Genomic DNA, 27,297 nt, shown 5'->3' on the forward strand with positions numbered 1-27,297 from the left:
CACACCTTCTAACCCTTTATCAATGTCATTTATGAAAATGAGAAACAACAGTGGTCCAAGAGCTGATTCTTGAGGGATACCCTCCTGATGTTACACCAATCTGAAGAATATCCATTAATCACAGCCTTCTGCCCTGCAGGGCCCCTGCAATCCATCTTAGAATTTTTCCAGTAATCCCAACCTGTTCAAGCTTATACAGTAACCTCTCATAAGGGATCAAGTCAAATGCTTTGCTAAAATCCAAATAAATTATGTTGAAATTAATCCCTAAATCCAGCTCATGAGTAACTGTGTCAAAATAGCCTACTAAGTTAGTCGAGCATGATTTACCCTTAACAAAGCCATGTTGTGTGCCTTCAGAATGCTTAACTGAGAAATGAGAAAGACTAACTGTTGAAAGAACCAGACATTTGTTTATTTATGCAGTCAACTCTCATTATGCATGGTTTCAGTTTATACATTTTCGTGTATTTGCTGTTGTTATTGTTATTTAGTTTTTAGGAGCAATAGCAACTAAGGCCATATTGCTTCGGGGATATGCGGTGGTCATTCCCTGACCTTTCCGCATCCTCCATATTTGGTGGTCACGGGCTCGAATCCCGGTCTAATCAAGAAGCGTGTGCTATGCACTGCTGCTCCTGGCTACGGAGGCACCCATGTATTTGCAGCTGTGGAAGTTTTTGCTAGGTTGTGCCTACAGCTTTCTTTCACATTGGTTAAGTATTGTACAGTTTTATCATTGACATGTTTGCACCTTTAAATTCTTTTTATTTGTATAAAATCTTTAGCATGCATGATGATTATGGTTGGAAAACAAATAATAAATGAATCTTAAAAGTGTAAATAAGAATGTGAAAAAGAATGAAAAAAAAAAAAACTGCAAAAATCTCATTTTGAGATCTCATTCTTTAGAGGTGAAGTTAAGAGTTAAAATCCTTAGCATGCATGATGATTATGGTTGGAAAACAAATAATAAATGAATCTTAAAAGTGTAAATAAGAATGTGAAAAAGAATGATAAAAAAAACCTGCAAAAATCTCATTCTTTAGAGGTGAAGTTTTTGCTAGGTTGTGCCTACAGCTTTCTTTCACATTGGCTAAGTATTGTACAGTTTTATCATTGACATGTTGTTTGCACCTTTAAATTCTTTTTATTTGTATAAAATCCTTAGCATGCATGATGATTATGGTTGGGAAACAAATAATAAATGAATCTTAAAAGTGTAAATAAGAATGTGAAAAAGAATGAAAAAAAAAAAAAAAACTGCAAAAATCTCATTTTGAGATCTCATTCTTTAGAGGTGAAGTTAAGAGTTCATTGGTTTGATATAGGTAAACACTACATTGACCTTCAAAGGACAGTGGAGCAGAGTTAATCTACAGTGAGAACAATCCATGGTAATGGTGATTCAGTTTTCAAGAATGCTCAGTGTAACTAGAGTAATGAAACCTTGTGCTGAAAGCAGTTCAGAAAATGAATAAAAATGCTGACTACTTGGGTCAAACATAAGCAGCAAAAGGTGTCTTGTGTGGAGCAGTCGTACAGATGAAAGCCAGGAACTTGTATGATTTGACTAACGATGCATAGCAACCTATGCTTTTTTCCCTCCAAGTTGAGGAATGCTTGACAGCCTTAAAAGCTGTCATGCATTCTACAGTGAAACTTAAAATGGCAGGTAAGGCAGCAGCCACTAATCATTTTGCTACTAAGAAATTTCTTAATGTTTTTACACATTAAGAAATTTAATGTTGATGGTCACACACACTAAAGTAGGTATTTAATTTAGATCAGCGGTTCCCAATCTTTTTTCACTCATGAACCCCTTTCGATGTAATATTTTTTATCGCGAACCCCTTTCAGCATAATATTTTTAATGTGAGAACTACTAAGGCTATATTCTCTGCTAGCATCCTATTTTTCTTCCAACTCATGTATTGATGATCATGGTAAATCACCTCAAACCACTCCCGGTACGCTCCATTCAATACCTCCTGTGGGCTTTCGTCAAAAGGACTTAAAAGAGTTTTGATGAACTTAATGCTAATAAAATTCCAGGTCCTGGTGGTATTTCTCCACTTGTTCACTGAACCTTTGCTCCTATTTTGTGTCGTCTTTTTTCACTTTCTTATTCCAAAGGTGTTTTTTCTTCTGCTTGGAAATTTGCTTATATTCAGCCATTTCCTAAAAAGGGTGACAAATTCCTCCCATCCAATTATCATACCATTGCGATTACTTCTACTCTTCCAGAGTAATAGAGAAATCAATTAACTGCCAACTCTTAGATTATCTGATCAACTTTCGCCAGTATGGGTTCCATCAGTGTCATTCCACTGGTGATATTCTTGCTTATGTTACCCATCTATAGACAGATTCAGTGGAAACTTTTGGTGAAACTCAAGCCATTTCTCTTGCCATTTCAAAGGCTTTTGGTCGTGTTTGGCGTAAAGGTCTTCTAAATAAGCTTCTATCCTGATTTGCCAGCTGTTCTTTGTAACGGAGTATCCAGTTTTCTCTCTAACCGCTCACTGCAGGTGATAGTAGATGGCTGTCTTTTAACTTGTCCACTCTTTTCCTCTTGTATATTAATGACCTTCTTCCATTGACCGGAAATCTTATCCAGTTTTGCTGATGATAGCACATTGCATTCCACTTTCCAGTTTGAGAAACCTTGCCCTGCTCAATCAGCTTCAACTTTTCGAATGTCCACTGCCAAATCCTTAAATGCTGATCTCGAGGTAATTCTCTAGTGGGGCAAAGATAACTTAATTTCAATCCTTCTAAAACTTAGTCCTGTGTTATATCTCGCAAAAAGGATTGTTGTGCTCCTATGCTTATCTTTGATGCTCCGATTTCTAGGCAAGATCTTGGGGAGTACCCTGACTTCTAATCTCTCTTGGCATAAAGCACATTAAAAATATTGCTTCCTCTGCATCTAATAAACTGGGTTTTTTTCTTTTGCTGTCGGCATTACTTTTCTTCCAAACAGTTGTTGACTCTGGAAATTGCAAATCCGCCCTACCATGGGATATTGTTCACACATCTGGAGTGCCCCCAAAACCTCTCTCAGGCTTCTAGATTCCATTCAGAAGAGGGCAGTTAGGCTAATTGATGTCTAATCTCTAACAGAGTCTCTCCACTCTCTGTCTCATAGACTTTCTATTGGTTGCATGCCTTTTTTATAAATACTTGCATGGCACTGTTTTTCTGAATTAGCTTCTATAATTCCTGCTCTCTCTTTCAAAGCACTCCAAACACATGCCACAACCAGTCAATGTCATTTTGCTGTCCCAGTTCCAACTAACAGAACCAACTTTTCATCTTCCTCATTTATTCATTCAACTGCCGTTTTCTGAAACAACCTTCCTTCATACGTATTTCCTGAAAATTACAATCTACAGAAGTTCAAGTCCAATGTCAACAAATATCTTCTTTCGTCTTCTTAACCTGAAACCCAAGCACGGTACTAAGTACTATAGGTTCTAATACCTCTTGTGTTTGGGGTTCACATAAAAAAAAAAAAAAAAAAAATGATATACTGTAAGATAGTAAACTAATTATAAGGAATTATGGCAGATGTTGTTTCTTTCTTTGGCAAATTTTACTTTTTATTTAATTTTGGTTTACTTTATTGTTTATTATTAGTTATATTTTATAGTTTACTATAATATACCTATGTAAATCTAAGCAGACACCATTACAGAATTTTTATTGTGAACCTCCTGGAACATTTTCGCGAACCACCGGTTGGGAACCGCTGATTTAGATGAAAATCCTTTTCTGGAAGTATATGCCCAGTGAACATATGAGGTGTTGGTATTCTTGGGCTGGTGCTGTTGCGACCATGTTTGATGAATTTGAAAATAAATGGAAGTGGTACAGAGACTGTCCAGTAGGCTGACTGGTAGCAAGTCACAACCAGTTTTGTTAGTGGTGTTAGTGTGCCATGTCACAATTTTGCAATGGAGCAACGAATGAATAACAAATTTTTCTTTAAACTGGGAAATTTGGAACAGAAACATATGAAATGTTAAAAACTAAACTGTTTATTGTGATGAAATGTTAAGTCGTATCAGTGTGTTTGAATAGTATAAGTGGTTCATAGATGGATGCAAGGATGCTCGTGATGACCCAAGAAGTGGATGTCCATCAACTTCTCAAAATGAGAACAGAGTTGGAAAAGTTTAATAAAATTTTGGCAAGAGATCATCATTTGACTGCCCTCAGAATGATGGCTGATGAGTTGGATGTGAATAAGATGATTTGTCAAATTCTGCATGAAGATTTAGGGAAAGGGAAGGTCTGTTCAAAATTTGTGCTGCACAGCATCACAGATGGGCAGAAACAACAAAGTGTCATCATGCAAAGACTTCATCCAGACTTGTCAAGACAATCCTAATTTCCTGAACTGTATTGTCACTGGAGATGAGTGTTGGATGTTCTTCAAAATCATCACCAAGGTCCAAAATATTTGTTTACAGAAGTCCAGAAACATGATCAGACAATGCTGATCATGTTTTCTGACAAGCAGGGTGTGATTCACAAGGAATTTGTACCTGAGGGGGGAGAGTAAATGCTGCATTGTGCTTCAAAGACTATTGAAGTTCAATTCCCAGGTGAGTCCCCAATTTCAAGAGAAGCTGTTTCCTTTTGCACAACAATGCCCCCCATCCATTCTGCACTTGTGAAGCCATTTCTGACAAAACATGGCATTATACAGATCAGTCATTCTCCCTACTCTCCTGATTTAGTTCCAAAAATACTTCTTCCTCTTTCCCAAGGTGAAAACTGTCCTCAGAGGAAAAAGATTTAAGGATGCTGAGGACATAAAGAAAAATGTAACTGCCAAACTGAACATCATCTCTTTGGAAGACTTTGCTGACCTTTTTCAGAAACGGTTAGAACTGTGTAATAAGTGTATTCAACCAGGTTGTGATTACTTTGAATAAAAATAAAACCATGTTTGAGCTCCTTTACTCTGTTCTTTTTATTGCACAGTCCATGAACCTTGTTGCCACGCCTCGTATGCAGCTCATCCTGCTATAATGCACATTCTTCTGTGCGTGTGTGGGTTTTAAATTACATGCATATTTATTTGGCACCTTTTCTGCCATTATGCACATGGAAATCCCAAGTTATGTGCACGAAACTCATGCATCACCATGTTACACTCTTTCTCACTTGCCTTAATTTCATTTTATGGTTTTCCGTGAACGTGTATTGCATTTTTATGTGTTATATATTTTGTATGTAAACATTTACATACAATTCCTATATATATACATATTCTTATTACCTGTGCTGTAAACATCATCATGAACTTTGTCCAGCTTAGGTCTTTTAAGATCTGTTCCGTTGTAGTTCTTGGAGGTGGTTTTGATCTCGCCATCGTTGTCTTGGTCGACCAACATCTCTCTCTTGCCTGTAGGTTTGTAGTTAAATGCTAATTTTGGGATCCGATCTGCGTTCATTTTTTCTATGTGGCTGATCCATTTTTCCCAATACCGTTTTTATGACATTTACTGTGTTATCTACTTTTAATTTCTCACGGATATCTAAATTTCTTTGGTGGTCTAGTCTTGTAAAGCCTAATAATGGTCTTAAAAATCCCATTTGTGCTGCTTCTAGTTTGTGTGCATCTTTCTTATTTATGACCCAAGTCTCACAGCTGTAGAAGAGGGCTGGTTTTGAAGTTATGTTGTGCAGTCGTAATTTTGTTTCAGTTGTCATTTGTTTTCTGAAGTGGCATTTAATCGTGCCATTCATTTTATTATATTTTTGTAGTTTAGTGTGGATGTCTTTCCCTTCATTTGATATTAAATTTCCCAAATAGGTGAAGTCAGATATTTGTTCTATTATTTTATCATCAATAACAATTTTGACTCTTTGTATGTTTTTTCCACATAATTCCATTGATTTTGTTTTTGAGGTGGAGATTTTCATCTTGTACTTTTTACTTGTTTTATTAAGTTCATTTCATCTTCGGATTTTGCAATTATAACTTGATCATCAGCATATAATATAGTTTGGATTTTATTCCTGTTGTTCAACTGTATTCCGTTGTTAATTGTTTGTTTCCATTCTTTAAGAATTTTATTGATGTAGATATTAAATTAATTGGGTCTGATAGTTGGCCATTAGAATATTTTATACAAACTTTTGAGTTTTTATATAGGCTTTGGATCGCTTTCCGGAGTTGGGTTGGAATATTTTCTTCACGTAGAATCTGACAAAGTTTTTCCCGGTTTATATTGTCATATGCTTTTTCATAATCAATAAAGAGCAGAAATGTTGGTAGATTGAATTCTCTTCTTTTCTCCAAAATTTGTTGTAGTGAGAAAATGGCATCTATTGTGCTTCTCCCTTTTCTGAACCCATATTGTTCTTCTAAGAATTGTTCACTGTATTTATTAAGTTTATTCTTTAGTATATTAGAGTATAGCTTTGCAGCAGTTGACAGCAGTGTTATCCCTCTGTAGTTGTTAGGGTTATTTCTGGAGCCTTTTTTGTGTAAATTGATTACTATTCCTGTTTCCCAATCTTTGGGTATCTGTTGTTTATGCCATATGATGTTAAATAATTTTAGTAGTGTGTTTTTTAATAAGGTGCCCCCATATTTAAATAGTTCTACATTCAAATTGTCTATGCCTGGGCTTTTTTTTTTTTTTCAGTTTTTTGATTTTTGTAATATTAACTCTAGTTCTTCCATTGTTATATTTTCTTCATCTTTTGTTATCACAGATTCATCTTCCAATTCCCTAGTGCCTGGGTTATACCATAGTTTGGAATAGTATTGCTTCCATTCTGCTTGGGAGATGGAGTTGATTTTTATTTGATCATTTGTGTCTAGTTGTAATTTCTTAAAAATTTTAAAGCCTCTTCTCTATGGGCCAGTGATATCACGTTCTAAAGATTTAACAAATTAATCCCAGTCATCTCATCGGATTCTTCTGGTTAGTTTTCCGACTTCTGCTCTAATATTTTTATATTTTATGTGTAGATGTAGGCCTTTAGTTTGTAGGAACAGTTTATAGATCTTTTTTTTTTCTCATTGATTGTTTGTTTCAATTCTTCATTCCAAGTTCTTAGCCAGTTTTTATTTTTTATAGGTTTATATCCAAGACTTTCTTCACCAGCTCCCAGAATTGATTTTTTCATGTTTGACCAGATTTCCTCAACATTATCACTTTAATCTGATTTGAGTTTATCTTTCTATCGACTTTCATAGAGGAATTTAGTGCTTTTGTCTTCCAACAAATGTATTTTTAATTTCTTAGTAGTTTTTGTTGGTATTTTCTTCTTTTTATTAAGATAATTTCTTTTTATTTTGAAAGTGCTTTCTACTAGGTAGTGATCACTGTCAATTTCATTGCCTCTGAATACTCTAGTGTCTCTAATTTTGTCATTTAAATTTTCATTAATGATAATATAATCTATTATAGACTTTGTTTCTTGCTTCCCATGTGAATTTATGAATATTCTTGTGTCTGAAAAAAGTATTTGTAATTTTAAGTTTATTAAAAATGCAGAAGTCTATCGGGCATCTTCCATTATTGTTGACCACGGGTTCGCCTTCTGATCCTATACATTTGTCTACTGATTGAGCACCAACCCTTCCATTAAAATCTCCTGCTAGTATGAGATACTCGTTTTTGTTAGTTTGGTTTATGATCTGTTGTAATTTGTCATAAAATTCTGTGGTTTCATCAATGTTGCCTTCTACTGGTGCGTAGATGCCAATGATTGTTATTGTATAAGATAGAATTTTTAGTCTTAATTTCAATATTCTGGGTGATATCCAAGAATAGTCTAATATTTTGTTTTCCCATTCTTTCTTTATTATAACAGCAACTCCCGATGATGCCCACATTTCACTTGGTACGCCGGAGTATATCATTATGAAGTTACCTATTTCTTTGGATCCTTTGTTCTTTTTTGTTTCGGTAATGACTGCTATGTCAGTATATTTCTATTTTCTAGTTCCATGGTCAATTCATCTAATTTGTGATGTATTCCCCTAACGTTCCAAGTTGCTACTTTAAGTTCCTTAATCATAGTCCTATATCCATTGCCTAGGTCGTCACCCTTGAGATCCGTCCAGTTTTTTCCCTTGAGCTTATTTTGAGTATTTATAATGTCCCCCCGGATAAATTACCAGCCTTTCACGGGGTAAGTCTAGTAGTGGAGCTGCCACCTTATAGCCTCTAGACAGGCTTCCTTTTTTTGCACTTACTGTAAACATTAAGTGCAAAAAAAAAGGAGGTCTCAAGAAAGCATGAACTTTTATTTAAAGTTTTGGTGAAAATGGTTCCCAACATGGATCCAAGCATTGAAATAAGCTGCATGTTCAAAAGAAAATTGGATGATCTGATGCATGGTTACAGATTTATTTCAGAAGAGAAAAAAAAATCAAATTAGTCAATCAACCTTACATTTATTCTTTAAAAAACAAGAATATTTCCTTTCCCTTCCTTCCTCCAATTGAAAAATTAGTCATCAAAAACAAAACGTTATTGTTCAAAGTTATTTCAATAAATTTTTATTTAATAATGTTTGAGTTTTAATACATAATTTACCAATCCTAGCATAATACATATTGATAACAATAAGTCCGAAGGTGGGATATGTAGTGATAATTTATAGCCTTTGTGGAACCTACATGATTGTGTATGTGAAAATGTGCATGCTATAGCACACATTTCTGCTGTGCTCTAATTTTTTTGGAATATATGCTGTACATTATAGCAGGATGTTCTGTATTTCTGTTGAAAGGAGATGGCACCTGTCTTTAAAACTACCAAAGACCACTGCATGTTATTCTTTGGATGCAACATCTCTAGGGATTATAAATTAAGGTCTCTTGTGGTGTATCACTTTGAAAATCCTTGGATACTGAAGGAATATGTGAAAATGAAATTCTGTGTTGTATGGAGAGTGAATTGGAGAGGTTGGATGATATTGATTATTTTTGCTAGAAGGGTCTCTTAAATTCTGATTTTTCTCTATGATCATGGTCACCCACTGAATGTTGCTGAACTCAGTGAACATGTGGATGTAAGTATGAGACATGTCTATACATTTTATGCTTTATAACACTGTGCTCCATGTAAACTTTGAATAATAACCATAATCAGGATACTTTTAGAACGGACCTCTCTACAATCCAGGAAATTCAGTGTACTGTTTAGGCAAAGTATCTATTTCATTTAATTTACATATTGAAAAAATATATATTTTTATACTACCATATTCCCTATAATATATGTTGGTTGAATTATCTCAGCTATCCAAAAGGTGATTGTAGATTTTTATTTATTATTTTTTTTTTTAATGTAAAGTTTATGTGTGTAAAATGATAATCTAGAATGCTGTACTATTTCAGGCCTTACATGGAGAAAAATGTGTAGGTGCTATTGTTTGCAAGTTGGATGTACATAAAAAGCATAGTCGACGAGGTTATATTGCAATGTTAGCTGTTGATGAAAACTACAGAAAGAAAAGAATTGGTAAGAAATTTTGGTAGTTTTAATTCTGGCATGAATTTATATTCCTTGACAGCTTAATTTTTCCTAATTTTAGAACTATTAGTACAAAAGTATTGAAGCAAGCTTATACAGCATTAAAAAAGTTTACTTGGTAAGAGTTTCCTTTCGTGTTCCTGACTAATCATGTTACTCTTTTCTGCAACCTAACCTTTCCTTATACAGTAGGATAATCATATCCTTGTCCCCGATGGTAGAGTTCTTGTATATCATTGACAGAACACTATGAATTGTCTAAGCTGTTTGCAATGCTCAGAGGACTTAACTTCCTGTAGGACTGTGCAAGGTCTCTTACCCCTAGGTCTCTTGTTCTCCACTACCTTGAGTGTAGTATCATACAAATGGTGTGTTATTCTGTGGTTACTGCTACCGAAATGTAGTACTTTGCATTTATCAATGTTAAACCTTAATTGTCACTTCGCAGTTAATCTGCCTAGATTCACTATACCTTACTGCAGTAGAATACTTTTCTTGTGATTAACCACTCTACCAACCTTTGTGTCTTCAGTGTAATTCTGGCAGAGCAGAATGTTTTTATATGTATTGCTTAGGTCTTGCGCATGCATGTGTGCATACTTATACAAAGGGTGTTCAGAAAAGATTTGTATTCACCCAGAACATATTAGCAAGATGTTCTGAGGGCAGAAATGTTTCAAATGAGCGGGTAGCTAATGCCAGGGAAGCAAGCTCTAATAATAACTTTAAGGAGTGTGTCAGGGTAGTTAACTATACGAGAACACTAAGTCTTTATTGTTTATACAATAATATCAGAAGTGTCATCAATAAAATGAGTGGATTCAAACTGCTGGTTAGGACAAGTAACACTGACGTAATAGGGCTTACAGAAATGTGGTGCCACCCGGAGATAGGGGATGATGAGTTTCAGTATGGTATGTATAATGTATTTAGGAAGGATAGGGAAGATAGAAGGGGTGGTGGGGTTATGCTTCTTATCGAAAGCAGCCTGAGCACGACGAAAGCTTTCCTGGATTCAGACGTTTCGCATTCTAGTATAGAGTGATCTGTATGGAGTGAGATAGTTAGAAGCAAAGGTATAATGAGAATGGGAGTAATCTACAGGTGGGTGATTGTGAAGATTATGATGAAAGCCTCTACATGCAAATTGAATGGGCAAGTAAGCATGAATGTCTTATTATGGGTGATTTTAATTTGCCTCTAATTGACTGGAGCAAACGAGAAGGAAACTCCATATGGGGGAATAAATTTTTAAATCAACTAGATTGCTGTTTGTATCAATATGTTAGGGAAATTTCTAGGAAAAAGAATACTCTAAACCTCATCACTTATCAGCCAGATGACATAATAGGGCTGACAGTACAGGAACCAGTAGTAGGAAGTGATCATGGAATTCTACAGTGGATAATGAAGAGAGAGGTAGCAGTCGTTAAAGGCAAAGGAATGGGTTATAATTTCTGGAAAGGAAATTATATTAACTGCCTCTATTAACTGTGAATAACATTGCTTCTATTAACTGAATAGATATCTCACAGAAATCGAATACAATGAATTATGGTATGTGTCATTGGTGAATAACGTTGCATCATCAGGGTACCTACCCACCCACCCACCGAAGATAGGCCACATAGCCTTGAAACAGTGCCATCTGGGTGGTGTTATCTGCTGAGAATAAGTAACAATAGTCTTCTTCATTGGTGAAGCGTTACTTATTTGAGGTAGTGCAGTATCATGGCAACTCGTTGTGAAGGTATTCACAATATGAGATACACCTAAAACGATGCTGTTTGCTGCATACTAGCTTGATGCTATTGCACTAACCTCTACATTGGTAAACTTTTATGCAGCCTGGGGCTTTAGCCCTAAAAGCGTTTTAGTCTGATTCACTCCATACATCATCAGGCATCTCTCGTATTGTGGAGTTACACTTCATAACTGAATTGTCGTCATTACATCACCAGGTTGCCTACCCACCTACCTAGCCTTTAAACGGTGCCATCTGGGTGGTGGTATCCACTGAGAATAAGTAACAATAGTCTTCTCCATTGGTGAAGCGTAACTTATTCGAGGTCGTGCAATATCATGGTAACTCTTGAAGGTATTCACAATATGAGAAACTGTTCACCTAAAACGATGCAGTTTTCAGCTATTTTAGAGTTTGCTGTGTACTAACATGATGCTATTGCACAAACTTGTACGTTATCAACTAGATCAGGGGTGGGCAACAGCCAGCCCATGGGCCACATCCGGCCCGCGACGATGTTGAATCTGGCCCCCTCGGTAAATGCATAAATATAGAAAATCCATACCTGGCTACACTCGCCGTAAACGTTCGGCTTAATTCGGTTCAATCGAGAATCGCGGCCAGTACAACAGTAACCAAGTGATTCTACGCAGCGTCAAAGAGTTATTTCCTAATTATTATTGTAGCATCGATCGAACAAAGTTCCTTTGGGTTTGACTTCTTATTGAAAAAAATAATATTGGTGCGAGATAGTTTGTTTTATGCCTTTTCTAATTATTACAATTTTTAATTTAATATAATTTATAGCCCATAAAATGAGCCAGTTCAAAAAAAAAAGAAAAATTGATGCCGAATGCCGCATTTTCAATGATAATTGGACATTCGGATATTTTTTTTAAAAATACATTAATAATTTGGTAATTCAAGTAATATAACATTTTTTAGGTTCTGATTTTTTTTATTAAATGGTTCAATCTATTCCGGCCCGCACCATGATGCGAAAATTTCATTCGGCCCGCTGACGAAAAAAGTTGTCCACCCCTGAACTAGATGATTGTTATTTGTATCAACATGTCAGGGAAAGTACTAAAGAAAGAATATTCTAGATCTGATTATCACCCATAAACCAGACTACATAATAGGGCTGACAGTACTGTAACCATTAGCAGAAAGTGATCACGGAGTTCTATAGTGGATGATGAAGAGAGAGGTAGCAGTAGTTAAAGGAATGGGTTATAATTTCGGGAAAGTAAATTAAGACACCTTAAGGTGCTATGTGGGCTCTATTAACTGATTAGATATCTCACAGAGAGCGAATACAATTGAATTATGGTATACCTTTAAAACATTAATCACAGAAGCCTTGAATGATTATATACCATTAAAAAATACTCTACAAGGAGGATTCCAAGTTGGATGAATAATGAAGTTGTCAGATTACTTGAGCAGAAAAAGACAGCATGGAAAAGTTACAGAGCAATAAAAAGTACTGAAGCGTACAACAGCTACAAAATGATCTGTAATAGTGCCACAGAAAAGGTTAGGCTGGCAAAGGCATATTATGAGAAATTGCTGGCAAAAAGAGCGGGGGGGGGGGAATAAGGAATTCTTCACATATATAAATACAAAGAAGAGAAGGACAAACCAGATCGGACCCTTATGTAATGGATGTGGGATGGTATTAGATACCCCAGCTGAAGTTGCAGATGAACCCAACAGTTACTTTGCATTGATATTTACAGAAGAAAAACCCTTCAAGTCAATGAGAAATTCTGGGAGTGAAGTTGAAAAAAATGTAATTAATGATGTTGAAATTTCACATTTATTTAATGAAAAAAATTGAGCCTACGGGCCAGTAAGGCTCCTGGGGTTGATGGCATATACCCTATAATCTTAAGGGATGTGGCAAGTGAGTGCATTGAACCATTGATGCTAATTATACGAGCATCACTGGACTCGGGAGTGATTCCGTTGGATCGGAAAAGTGCCAATGTATCTTCCAATACATAAGGGCGGTTCTAAGAGTGAAGTGGGAAATTACCAGCTGGTTAGTCTAACTTCAGTAGTAGGGAAAATCATGGAGACAATGTCAGAGTTGGAATTCAGGATCATTTAGATAAAAATGGAATTCTGAAGGATACTCAGCATGGTTTTGTAAAGGGAAAATCATGTTTAGCTAATCTGGTTAGCTATTTTGACATTGTTTATTTGTATTTCAGCAAAGCATTTGCTTCAGTCCCGCATGAGTGGTTACTTTATAAGTTGGAACAGGTTGGAATCAGGAAAAATCCTTAGACAGATAGCTCAGTGGCTTCAGGGCAGGAGACACAGGGGTTGTGATAAATGGTTGAGATTGGGTTGATGTAGGAAGCGGGGTTCCCCAAGGATCAGTATTAGGACCACTGTTGTTTTTGATTTTCATGAATGCCATCGATGAAGGGATAGAGGGTGTGATGTCTAAATTTGCAGATGATGTAAAGATTGGTAGAGTAGTTAATGATCACCACCAAGCAGAGCTTTTCAGAGTGACCTAGATAGACTTCATGGATAGTCAGAAAAATGGCAGCTATGCTTTATTACACCTAGGGAACAGTAACTCCAAAATAACTTATACACTTCGTGGAGTTGAACTAAAGCTGGTAGTGGAGGAAAAGGGACTTGGGTATATGATATGGTCAGACATGAAGTTCTCTGAGCATTGTAGACTGGTTACAAGGAAGGCCCACAGTATCCTATCGATGATTTATCGAACAATTGCTAGTAAACATAAACAATGTCATAATCCAATTATATAAGGCTATTGTTAGACTTCACTTGAAATACTGTGTTCAAGTATGGAAACCACTTAGAGAAGACCTGATTGGGGTGTTTAAGGCTCTGAGAGGCATAAGTAAAATGAATGAGTAGTATGAAATTTTCACAGTTATAAATGATTCTAGAACAAGGGGCCATAATTTCAAGTAACGGGGGGTTGATATAATAAAACTTCCTGCAATCCAGTCTAAGACTGGATTGCAGGAAGTTTTATTTTAGCCAGCAAGTTATAAATTACTGGAATAAGTTACCTACATGAATTGGTAGAGGCTGACAGTTTGGGAAATTCAAAGGTCAGCTGGATAATTTCCCTTTCAGTTAGTAATTTTTAAAATTTTATTTTATTTTATTTTTTTTGCTGGTGCTGCATAAGCTATAGGCTTTCTTGCACCATGTGCCCATTGCTAATACAGGAATACCTCGCATAGCATGGTTTCGAACAGCGCAGGTTTTGCTATAGCGCGGTTTACAAATTGAAAAAAAATTAAATGCGTTATGCACCAATACATTTGATATGTATGTATGTATTATAATGCCAGCACGTTATGGATTCAAGGCCATTCTGACTGTTGTCAAAACTCCCATTATATACAGACTCTGCTAGCATTCATACATTAGCAAACACTCTAGATTCCGAGAGGTGAGGTCGTTGATTGTGCGTAAGCTGTACAAATATTTTTCGCTGTGTAATTTTATTAAAGATTATTTTTTAAAAACGTTACACCTTTATACCCAAATATGAGTGGAAAGAAAAAATGTAATGGCACTGAGTGTTCTTCTAGATCCAAACATCGAACGAGGTATGAAAGTAAGGCAGGCATTGCAAAATGACATTTGATGTTATAAAGAGATATGCAGATAAAAAGAAGAAAAAAAAACTGTGCAAACTAAGCTGATCAGTTATTTTTAAAAATAAAAATACAGTACATACTTCACTTTTTTTTTTGGTATGTACATACTGCAATAAAAATCATTTCTACTGTACTTACTAATATTTTTCATTTTTATCATTTTAGTTTCTTTTTTTTGCAAGAACTTCGTGTACATCAATTTATAGTAAACAAACACCTATATATTTTTGCAACTTGACCCATATAATCAAATTGTCGGAATGCATTACATTAAAATACATACTAATAATAGCTCGATCAGCACGGTATTTTTTTGGCAAGAATTAACCGCGCTATGTGAGGTATTCCTATACTAATATTTCAAACCCACATTCATGGGCTCACTTCCCTGCAGCATGTGAGGAATGCACAGGAGCATTATTTGGAGCAGGTACACACCTTTTGACAACTTTCCCGTCTTTTTTTTTTTTTTTTTCTTTTATAGCAGCACATGGCTTTATGAAGAGGTTGGAATAATATGTTGTTGTTACAATACAACCTTTTGAAGGTAGTCTGTTAGTGTGACACCGTGCTGATTCCAAAAAACTGATCATGTCACCTTACTTGCACTTGGTTGTACCTTTGCCTTTTTTTGGGGAGAGGAGTGATTCTGCATGCTTCCATTGTTTTGACATTTGTTTAGTTTTTGGATCAAAGTTTCATCTCTGGTGACGAGCAATGAAAAAAAAAAACTCCCTTTTTCTGGCACACTGACAACAAAATCTCATGTGTACATTGTGCTCTTTCCTTCTGGTAAGGGGAAGTCTTTCCCAGACTTCAGAAGTCTGGGAAACCATCTAGCAGACACTTTACTCATATGCAACTGTTAATGGACGATATTCTCCAGACTACAGTAATTTGAAGCTCTGCAGCTAGTTCTTTGATGCTAATATGGTGATCTTCCAGAATTAATGCCTCAATTTTTGCAACACACTTCTGTTACAGCAGTTGCTAGTGTCCTGTGATTTCTGCATCATACAATGAGATTCCCCATTTGAACTGTTTATATCAATGTGCACCAACACTGTAACCTGGGCAGTCTTCTCCATAAACAGCAATCATATCTTCATGGATTGTTTTGAGTGTTTTCCGTTGCAGAAAGAGAAATTGAATCACTGATCTATATTCCACTTTATTTGTTGTGACATTTCATTGTATTTAGCGCTGAAAAGAAAAAAATGTGTTGTCAGATCAAAACCAAAACTTATTGTTGGTATAGAAATTTCAAGATACAAAACAAGTGTGTGTGTGTGTGTGTGTGTGTGTGTGTGTGTGTGTGTGTGTGTGTGTGTGTGTGTGTGTGTGTGTGTGTGTGTGTGTGTGTGTGTGTGATATATTGAAAAAAGTAAGCAGTTCAACACTACTCTGAGAGATTCTGTTGATAGCATCCTTAAGTCTACGAAGAGCAGTGCCCATTAATAACCACTTCTCCTGCCACTCATACATTCCTTTATTCATAGCATTAACTTGCCCCAGTGCCACACTGCTCCAGATTGTACAGCAAGTCTTTCCTGTGAAATAGTGCCAAAAGCTTTACTGAAATCTAAGCATATACAATGGCCCTTTTCCATTTCAAGTAATGGAGAGAGCATCCAAAATTTCCTCCATTTCAATGTTTCCCTCTTGTTTTTTTCAGTAACAGTCTTCAGCTTCATATTATAAATGGACTTGCCAGTACTCCCATCTGTAAATGAAATTAGAAAAAGTCCTGGGGTAACAAATATCCAGTCAAATGTAAGTGAAGTAATCTATGGTGGTATAGGCATTTAGAAGGGATGAGTGTGTGTGGGGGGGGGGGGAAATTGGCTAAAAAGATATCTGAAACAAAATTGAATGATAATAGACCAGAGAAACTAAAAGGAAGATGAATTGATGGTGTCAAGCAAGCAAGCATTAGAAGAAAGTGGTCTTACTCTGGGAAGGCTAAAACTCTAACAGGTAGGATAGCATGGAAGAAAATAGTGAATAGAAGGCTGATAGTTAAAGAGGGATTGATTTGTACTATCATAGACACTTGCACATGCACTGGGTATAACATATTTGGATGATGATGATTATATTTCTTAACTCTTTCAGACTGTTCATCTGAATTCAATTTTGTTATCTGAGGACACACAGTCCCTTCTTTAAGAAGCATAGCTTAAAGAAGGGATTTACTACATAGATACTTGAAAATGTGCTCCATTTTTGTTTAAGACTTGTGAACTGCTTCGTGAAACTCAGCTCTCTATAAAGCAGAAGTGGTAGGACTCTTCAGGTTAACCAAACTTTCGTATTCACTTTTTTTGGTACCTTTATCTGACTAAGTTTGTGACCATTGCTTTTATTTACAATATAAATGTTGTGCTGTCCCATTTAATTTTGGTATTGTTGTTGGTCCAGCAACGTACCATAGACTTTTAATTCTTCACAGAGAAGCCATCTAAGTTCATTATGTTTCTCTTTATTCACAAGATCCAGATTTGTGTATATTTTGTTAATGTAAATGGAATGTACAAAAGATGTGGATAAATTGTCAACCTAGAGGAGTCCTTTTACACTTCTATTGTGGGATTCACTGAACAATATCCAGCCCTTGCTTCATAGATATAAGCTTCTAAGTTTAAATATAAATATGAGAAAGTTTGTTGCAATAAACTAATAATCCATCTGAGAAAAATATGATATGAAATCTTTCTCTTTTGTACCAGTAAAATGAAATTCCTGGATAAAGTAAGTTTTTAATCCCGATTATGGACTCAATTTCTCAAGATTCCTTTAGATAGCTCATCCCTTAAATTGTTAAGCTCACTTTGTGTCAAAAAGTGAGGCTCGTTAGACACTTTTGGTTAAAACTTCTAACTTTTGTCCATCTCAATTCTGTCACACAGTCATTGTCAACTCTATGTGGAGCCCATGATTTGTCTCGATCCCTAAGTTTAATTCCTTTGCTTGTTTCTTTATAGCAGATTTATCACAGATATAACATAAAAAGTCTAGGCTTATTGCCATGTCACTAATGAAGAAAATTGCAAAGAAAAATGTCTGAACATGGACCATACAGAAATTGTACATTTGTGCAACTGTAAAACCACTTCTGTACATATTTTGGAATTCATAAAAAATGCAAAAAAGAATTGCATTTTTTGTGAATTCCAAATCGTTTTAGAACTTCAGAAAAATGATTTGAAGCATCTCACTGCTGATGGAGAGCTTCTCAGCAAATGCTATTCATAAATTCATGCCATACCTCCCCCCCCTTCCACCACTTGTAACTGGCAGCAAGAAATCTAGAAATGACTGAGAACTCTTGAATCACGGATGTTCTAGAAAAATCTATAATCAACACTTCACCTTTTCCAGGATATACTTATATGCACATTTTGAAGGTCATTTCAAAATAACATGTCTGTTAATGTACAAATTGTCTGTCTGCCAGTAGTACATGCTGCCATCTCTTAACTGTGTTTTCAGCTAGTATTAGTCTAGTATTAGACACAATTTATAACAGGAAGCAACACAAAAATAGCTTTGAAGATCAGAAGAGGTGATCGTGACAGTTGGCCTCATTTGTCTAGTTGGAAAATTCTCTGGAATTCAAATCCAGTGATTGATGATGAATTTGAATCAAATGATATATTGTATCATTTGAATCAAATGGTATATAAATAAGTGTGTAGGATGATATTGTATCAAAAAAAAAAAGTAATATGGGTTTATTTTTTATTATAGTTGGAGAAAGATGTTACATGGTGGTTTTCTATGAAATCTAATTTTCTATAATGACCACTCTTTTCCCACGTGAATATTAAGAATAGTTTATTTAGCTAATAATCCCTGTAATTAAGGTAATGTTTCAGGAACCTTGCTGGAATTCCATTGCTTTTTCTGGGTAAAAAGTAACAGTTAATCAGCATGAATATACAATTTAATACTGTGTGAAAAAATAAAAGTTGAAAATGCCCCAAGCCTGTGTATAGTCTGAGGATGGGTTCTGGCAAGGTTCCAAGAACGTTACCATAATGTATAGGTATTTAGTTATCTAAATTATCTAAATATTCACGTAGTATAAGAGTGGTAATTATAGAAAACTTTTTTTTTTTTTAATTCCGATTTGATTACTGTAATTTGTGCAGTCAAGTCGGAATAAGAACAGAGTAATATTTAATTGCATTCAGGTACTTTGTTGCAGAAAAAAAAAGTAGTGAATTGTATACATTAAGTCCCCGACATATATAAGAGATACGTTCCAGGACTTCTTGCATAAGTTGAGTTTTACATAACTCTGGAATGACTAATAAAATATTACTGCTATATCCCTGATATGCCAAAATTACAAAAACCGCATAATAACCTCAGAAGAATGAAGAAAAATAGTTATATATTTTTTATATATTTTTAATTAGTTCAATTAAAAACTTTATCTGGGGACAGCGGTGAAGTAGCCAGAGTGGCACAGAAGGAAAAAAAACATAAAAGGAAGAAAAAACGCACGTTATTTTACTGTAAAAACTGATATGTATTTCGTAGCCTTGGTTATTATAGTTGACCTCATTGGTGCCAACCCATTCACCACTTCTCATATTCTGTCTTTGTTCTTTATTATTGTGTTCACTGTTGATGCTGACAAATCTAAATTCTGCGAGATACTTGTTAATGTTTGACCATTTTCATACATTCTTATTATTTTAATTTTAATTTACTGATCAAAATCAATCACTTTCCTTTTGTTGGTAAATTTATTAGTACCGCTGTCACTTATTCTACAGTCAAAATGAAATTTTCTATAAAGAACTTCACAGCGTTAATGCAGAAACACTATTATCACCTCACGCGAGCTCACATTTTACTAAAGCACATTTCTGGAAGTTGCTACCATAAAACAATAAAAACAACTTGCAGTTTCCTGTTTATTGGGCTTTTCTGTTAGTGCAGTCTATTATAAATGGACAGTAAACTCAGTCTATTTTGCATTTATGATAATAATGATAGCTGGATTTCTGTGGGTTTTTACATTATTATGGTGAAATGTGTGTCCCCTTCACTGAAATCTTCAGTCATATAAAAAAAAAAATAATAAATTTTCAGAATCATCTCTTCATTGCTATTTTTTAAGCTTGTTACTCCGTATCTCACTTGTGCAATTTGCACTTGCCGTGTTCGTCATTGTTGATTGCTTATTTTATTTATTTATTTTTTACTGTTTTAAATTTTACAATCCTAAAAAAAATGAGTGAAAAAAAATTATAAGTCTGAAGTTACATAACTCGGGCTTATGTAAGTTGGTGCGCACACACACACACACACACACACACACACACACACACACACACAGTAAGTCTACTTACTGCATATATATATTTAAAAAATTCTGATTTGATTTTTAAGTTTCATTTATATTTTTTGTAATTTTGGGCACCCATGTCAAAATATCAAAATTTTACACAAATTGTTATCTATGTTTCCATCTAATAACTAGGCACACTTTATAACAGATATAGCAGCACAAAACAACATTGAAAATTGAAGGAGATGGAGCACAGCTGTTAGCCTCAGATGTCCAGTTTGAACTTGTGAATACCAGTATTTCCCAAAATTCAAGTCCAGATGTTGATGAAATTGAATCACTTTCTAGTTATCACTTGGATAACTAGAAACATATGGCTTAACTTATGATAATGTCAAATGATACATAAATGTATAGGGGCGCCTCCGTAGCCAGGTGGGAAGGAGCAGCAGTGCGTAGCACACGCTTCTTGATTAGACCGGGGTTCGAGCCCATCACCACCAAATACGGAGGATGCAGAAAGATCAGGGAATGACCACCACATATCCCCGAGCAATATGGCGTTAGTTGCTAATGCTCCTAAAATCCAAATAATAACAACAACAAATGTATAGGATATTATTTCATCAAAAAAAAGTAACTTTTTAAAAAATTCTGATTTGCTTTTTTAGTTTCACTGTAATGTTGGGCAATCGGGGCAAAATAAGATCAAATTATTATTTAAAAACATTTAGGTGCAAAGTTTTCATATTAGAAATTTTTAAAGTTTCATGAAGAAACTTTCTCCACAGACAGTACCCACTGGAAAAAAATTGAAGGTTATGAGCTGAACCTTTGGTAAATTTGCCTGTAGAAAGGTTAAAGCACAGTGAAATGTGACCCAGTTTCAATGACTTGCTTATGTAAAAGTAAAGAAGATAACAATAATTAGATATCATTTTTGGAATCTGCATACATGAATTGCCATATGAGAGGTAAAATTTAGAGAATAAAAACCATTACTGGCCTGTGTTATTTCACTTAACGTTTTGTATACAACCACTTAAGAAATATTAAAGTTTATGCATTTATCATTGTTATTCTTTTATATGTGCAGTGTACTGTTCTCTGATTAATGTATTGATGATTTTAATATCTTAATTATAGGTTCAAATTTGGTATTAAAGGCTATTCAGGCAATGGTTGCTGACAATGCAGATGAGGTAATTTTAATTGTTTAATTCCTTTTTTTTTTTTTTTTTTTTATTCCTGTTAACTTTAGGTTGACTGATTTGCTGAGAGAATTATTCCCAAACATTGTGGTCCTGTACTGTAAAAATTAATCCATTGCATTATCTTTATTCAAAACTAAAAAAGAGAACAGCAGTTTTGATAATCAGTAATTATCAAATTGTAATTGGAAAGAGATTTATTTTATTTTCAACACAACATTTTGGGACTGCTTTGTTATAGCTAATGGCCTCCATAGCTAAGTAGTCAGAAGAAAGAGTACAGTAGCACATGCTCTTTGAGTAGACCTTTGGCTGCTAAATACGGTCGATCTGTCAACCTGCACTGGACTAGCATGGCAGATTATGGTCTATTTCCCTCAACATAAATTGTTGAGGAGGCTTCCATCCTGTAGTGGATTGATAATGGCTGCATAAAAGATAATACCTTTATCTTTTTTTGTTATAGCTTGTGAGCACACTTTTAATAAATTTCCAGTGAAGAGCTAAGTGCCAAAAATTGAAATCAACAGTATCTTGACATTGAAAATGCTAAGCTTTTCTTTCATTTGCTATTTCATGGAATTGCGTTCCTTCACCTTGCTGCTTTGCTACTTCAAGGAATTGTCTCTTCATCTTGTGATGAAATAAGAGAAGCTGCAGTGGATGAACTTCAGAAATAGTTCCCAGCTTCTCAGAGTTACTTAATTAAGGCAATGTGGCATTAGAGAGAGGTTACTACTGAAGATAAAAGGATAGTTATGTTTTCTGTTAATACTTTGGTTTGACTATGTGGGTTCAGAGGATTTTACAAAATAAAGACCAGAATATTGCTGTATTTGGCAGTAACATATGGATATAAGCACACAGCTTAGGTAATTCTATTATTTTTTTGACCATTCAGCCATAATTCAAGTCTTTGAGCCTGCATTTTCTGTTTATACTCTGGGGGAGCCGCATAGGGTCAGAGAAATTTAAAGATAAAGAGTACCATGGTTATTACCATATTTTGTAGAACAACATGGATTCGAAATACTTGGCTGTATAATTTTGCACTTTCTTGCCGACCACCTGGTCCTGGGTGAATTGGTAGAGACAGAATGGCTGTAAACAGCTGTTGCTCTTCATGGACCAGTGTTGTAGGCTTGGTCACAGAGAATTCAGAGCTACGTTCTATATTGTTTCTGATATTTGTTAAAGGCAGTGAAGATATTACAAGTTTAGCCAAATGTTCCATTAATACCAAGGAGACTAACAACAATAACTAGGACATACTACTTTAGCAAGACCTATAAAAATTATTCTGGTGTTTTGGAAATGACAGTTGAGATATAAATGCAAGCTAAAGTATAACACTGGCCTTGCATTTGGATAGCTGTTGACATTACCTGGGATCTAAAAAAAACTTAAGTTGATAGTGAAATAGATCTTATGAAAACATTTTTCATATTTAATATAGCTATTTTAATTATGGATACTTATTTCTAAAGGTACATCTCAGATTTAAATGCTAGCATTGCTATAGTTAGATTTGTCAGTGTGCTATTTCACTGAATTGTAAAATAGCTTTTTAAAACAAAACAATTATATAAGTTAGTACAGATGAAATCCCTTACAATTCGATTCTGCATTATAATGCAATGCAAGCATGGCTCCCATTTTTAATCATTTGAAACGTGTTTTTAGTCACTGAAGATCAACATTTTGGATTCCTTGTGAACACTTGCCAACATTTTCAGTTTAAGACAAATCTGCAGTATGCATTATCCTTTGATTTTGTTAAGAACAATAATCAATGACTTGTAACATTACTTGTTGACTTGTATCACGGAGGCACTCACTGGTTTGCAAACTGGACTTAAATTTCTTGAAACAGAAAAGGTAGATTCCCTTTCAATTTTACAGTTAAAATGCCTTTTGAAATTTATAAAAAGAAACAGAGGGATGCAATGAAATGATCAACCCTTGATACAGTTTTTTTAAAATATGAAAGACTTGAAAGTAACGACTAAAGTAATAACTATCTGCTTAGTAGTTGAAAGAACACAGTGCGTTATGTTTTCCATTTTCTCGCGAACTTTTGACAGTTTGTTAATTTCAAAACATGAACATAAGAGTCAATACAACCACATGGAAAAGCAGTTTTGGTGAGTATTGATTTGTTTTTGTGACAAAAGATGTATGTTTATTGTGTTTGTGTATTTAACAACATGAATATAGGTTTTTTCAAATAGTTTGTTGTACAGTGCATCATTAAACGAATGAAACAGTGCAATTGCGTGTTATTTCCATTATTATTCTTTGCATGATTATTCTTAGACATAGTATTGCAATTATCATGCAAAAAAAAAGATACAAGCAAAATTGATAGTACATATGAAGTTTGAATGCCGAAAAATGGCCTGAATAGTCTAACGCGTTCCTGCTTATATTGTGATGTGATTCTTTGGACCCCGAGCATAGTTATAACTGGTTTCACCTGTATATGTATGATATATTTTTGCAATTAACTAGTCATATGTGCATAAATATGTATATTTTTTTAATGTAAACCTCAAACACGAGAGGTATTAGAACCTATAGTACTTAGTACCGTGCTTGGGTTGCAGGTTGACAAGACGAAAGAAGATATTTGTTGACATTGGACTTGAACTTTTGTAGACTGTAATTTTCAGGAAATACGTATGAAGGAAGGTTGTTCCAGAAAATGGCAGTAGAATAAATAAACAAGGAAGATGAAAAGTTGGTTCTGTGAGTTCGAAGTTGGACAGTAAATGGATGTTGGCTGGTGGTGGCACGTGTTTGGACTGTTTTGAAAGAGAGAGCAGGAATTATAGAAGCCACTTCAGAAGAACAGTGCCCATGGAAGTATCTGTAGAAGAGGCATGCAGCAGAAACAGTACATCTATGAGACAGCAAGTGGAGAGACTCTGTTAGAGATGAATGATTAATTAACCTAACTGCCTTCTTCTGAATGGAATCAAGAAGCCAGAGAGAGGTTTTGGGGGCACCACCCCAGATGTGAGAACAATATTCCATGGCAGACCGGATTTGCAATTTATTCAGAGTGAGCAGCTGTTTGGGAGAAAAGTAACGCCAAGAGCGAAAGAGAAAACCAAGTTTTTTAGATGCAGAAGAAACAATATTTATAATGTGCTTGTGCCAAGAGAGAGATTAGAAGTCAGGGTAATCGTCAAAAGAGATATATCATTTTGCCTATAAATCAGAGTGTCACTAAAGATAAGCATAGGAGCAGAAGAATCCTTTTTGCGAGATATAAGACAAGACTGAGTTTTAGAAAGGTTGAAATCAACTAAGTTGTCTTTGCCCCACTGGAGATTGGATTTAGCAGTTCTTCTTTGAAGCTGATTGAGCAGGACAAGGTTTCTCAAAATGGAAAGTGGAATGCAATGTGCTATCATTGGCAAAACTATGGATAGGATTTCCAGTCAATGGAAGAAGGTCATTAATATACAAGGGGGAAAAAGTGGGGGAAAGAACTGAATCTTGGGGGATGCTGGCATTAGTGGAGAAGTTAGAAGACAGAGAGCCATCTACCATCACCCTCAGTCAGCGATCAGAGAGAAAACTGGATAACCAATTACTAAAAACAGTTGCAAACCATAAGATGGAAGCTTGTTTAGTAGACCTTTCTGCCAAACATGATCAAAAGCCTTTGAGATGTCAAGAGCAACTACTTTCCATTACCGAACTACTTTCACCGAACCTTTCCATTGAATTAGTCCATAAATGGGTAACATAAGCCAGAATATCACCAGTGGATCGACACTGATGGAATCCATACTGGCAGTCGTTCATCAGAAGGAAGGTTTCTAGGTAGTTTAAGAGTTGGTGGTTAATTGATTTCTCCATTACTTTAGAAAGAGTAGAAGTAATTGCAATGGAACGATAATTGGATTGGAGTGATTTGTTACCCTTTTTAGGAACTGGCTGGATATGAGCAAATTTCCAAGCAGAAGGAAAAACACCTTTGGAATAAGAAAGTGAAAAAAGGCAGCAAAGAATAGGAGTAAGTTCAGGAGCACAGGTTTTGAGAACAAGTGGAGAAATACCATCGGGACCTGGAGCTTTCTTAGCATCAAGATTCGTCAAAATCCTTCTGCCATCCTTTTTGACGGAAGACCACAGGAGGCATTGAATGGAGAATATTGGGAATGGTGGGAAATGTTTTACCAAGATCATAAATACATGAGTTGTTGGAAGAAAAATGGGATGCTAGCAGGTCAGCTTTATCCTTAGCTGAAGTGACAACAGAACCATCTGGTTTGGACATAGGTGGGAGCAGAGATGGGCAAAAGTTGCAGTCAATAGCTTTGGCAAGAGACCAGAATGCTCGACTACCATTAGGGCAAGAAGCAAGTTTTCTACTCTTAGCCTGTTCAAACTCTAGCTTGGACTGATTAATAACTGCTTTACAATTGTATCAAGCTTTGGTGTAGGTAGAAAATGAAACTGAAGAATTAGAAACAAGCCAATTACGATATGCAACATTCTTCTCTTGAATAGCCTTAGCACATTTATTGGAAAACCAAGGTTTAGATAAAGGACGAGATTTTAAAGTGGAGTGTAGGATAAAGGATTCTATTCCTGCAAGAATAATTTCGCTGACACGATCTGAGCAAACGTTGAAATCAGAAGTTTTGAAACAGTAATCCGACCAAGGAAAAGAAGAAAAGAAATCTCGCAAGTCATCCCATTTTGCATTCTTGTAATGCCAAACAACATGAAGTTGGGGATAGCCATGAGATAAAGGTTCCATTGGAGAAGAGACAATCACCAAATTGTGATCTGAAGTACCTAAAGGACCTCTCACTTCGACCGTGTACTTAGAAGGGTTGTTTGTGAGAAAAAGATCAAGCGTGTTGGCTCTATGATTAGGATTGTCCGGTATTCTTGTAGGTAAATGAACAATCTGTGCAAGGTCATTAGTAATCGCGAAAGCCTCAGCATCTCTACCAGCTGGGTCGGTGTGACTAGAAAATGGAAGCCAGTGAAGTTGTGAACATTAAAATCACAAAGGAAAATTACCTCGACTGTTAGGAAAGTTGGACTGTAGAAAGTCAAGTTGCAAAGAGAGGAAGTCAAAGAGCTCCAAGTGATTAGTGGAGTTGGGAGAACGGTAGAGGCAACAGATGAATTTGACCCAATGAGTAGAAAGATTTTAAGCCAGAGAAGATCAATGAGAGGAGATTCCAAATTGCCAAGTCTCTGACAGGGAATATCAGAACGGACATATGCACAAGTACCACCTTTGAGGTGAAAGGAATCATGCAGCGAATAATTTGGGCATCTGAGATGAGAAGTGGTTGAGTCAACCGATAACTGAGATTCTGTCAGAAAAAGTACATGGGATTTGGCAGACTGCAAGTGGAGATGGACATCGTTGAGATTAGAATTGAGACCATGTATATTTGTGAAATGAATTAGGAAGTGCTTGGGAGGTTTAGATCTTTTCGCAGATAAGCTTGCTCTATTAGTTTGACAATTCATGGTGTATTCAGTAGTAAGAAAAGGTGTATGGGACATGCTGTATGAAGTAATGAAATTTTTGGATATGGCGTACACATGGTAAGAATATACCCAGATCCTTGACATAACGTGGCCTTGACAATGCTCCCGGCATACACACTACTCGGACTCCCTCCAATCACTATCTGGCAGAGTAGAGGTAGCAAGATTATACACTAGCTGATCCGGAAGCCTCCTAGAGTTACCAAAAGGTTCGATCCGGTGTACTAACTAGCGGCCAGCCTGCGAACACTGTTTTAGAGCTGTACCCTCGAAATGTAAGGAATATTGGATCTCGCCACGATGTTCATCATAACCTCAAAAGTCATCA

At 35.6% G+C, this 27,297-nt stretch overlaps 1 protein-coding gene across 1 annotated transcript in view; it reads left to right on the forward strand.

The window, feature by feature from the left end:
- Positions 1-27,297, forward strand: part of LOC150077075 (uncharacterized) — an 85,026-nt gene that overhangs the window by 50,599 nt on the left and 7,130 nt on the right. The window contains exons 2-3 of the mRNA XM_090386864.1: positions 9,380-9,503; positions 21,376-21,431. Coding sequence (XP_090242990.1) covers positions 9,380-9,503; positions 21,376-21,431 — 180 coding nt within the window. The remainder of the gene's footprint in view (positions 1-9,379; positions 9,504-21,375; positions 21,432-27,297) is intronic.

This window comes from Mastigoproctus giganteus, chromosome 12 (genome assembly GCF_048544385.1).
Source record: "Mastigoproctus giganteus isolate SK-2022 chromosome 12, ASM4854438v1, whole genome shotgun sequence".
In the NCBI taxonomy this organism is placed as follows: Eukaryota; Metazoa; Arthropoda; class Arachnida; order Uropygi; family Thelyphonidae; genus Mastigoproctus; species Mastigoproctus giganteus.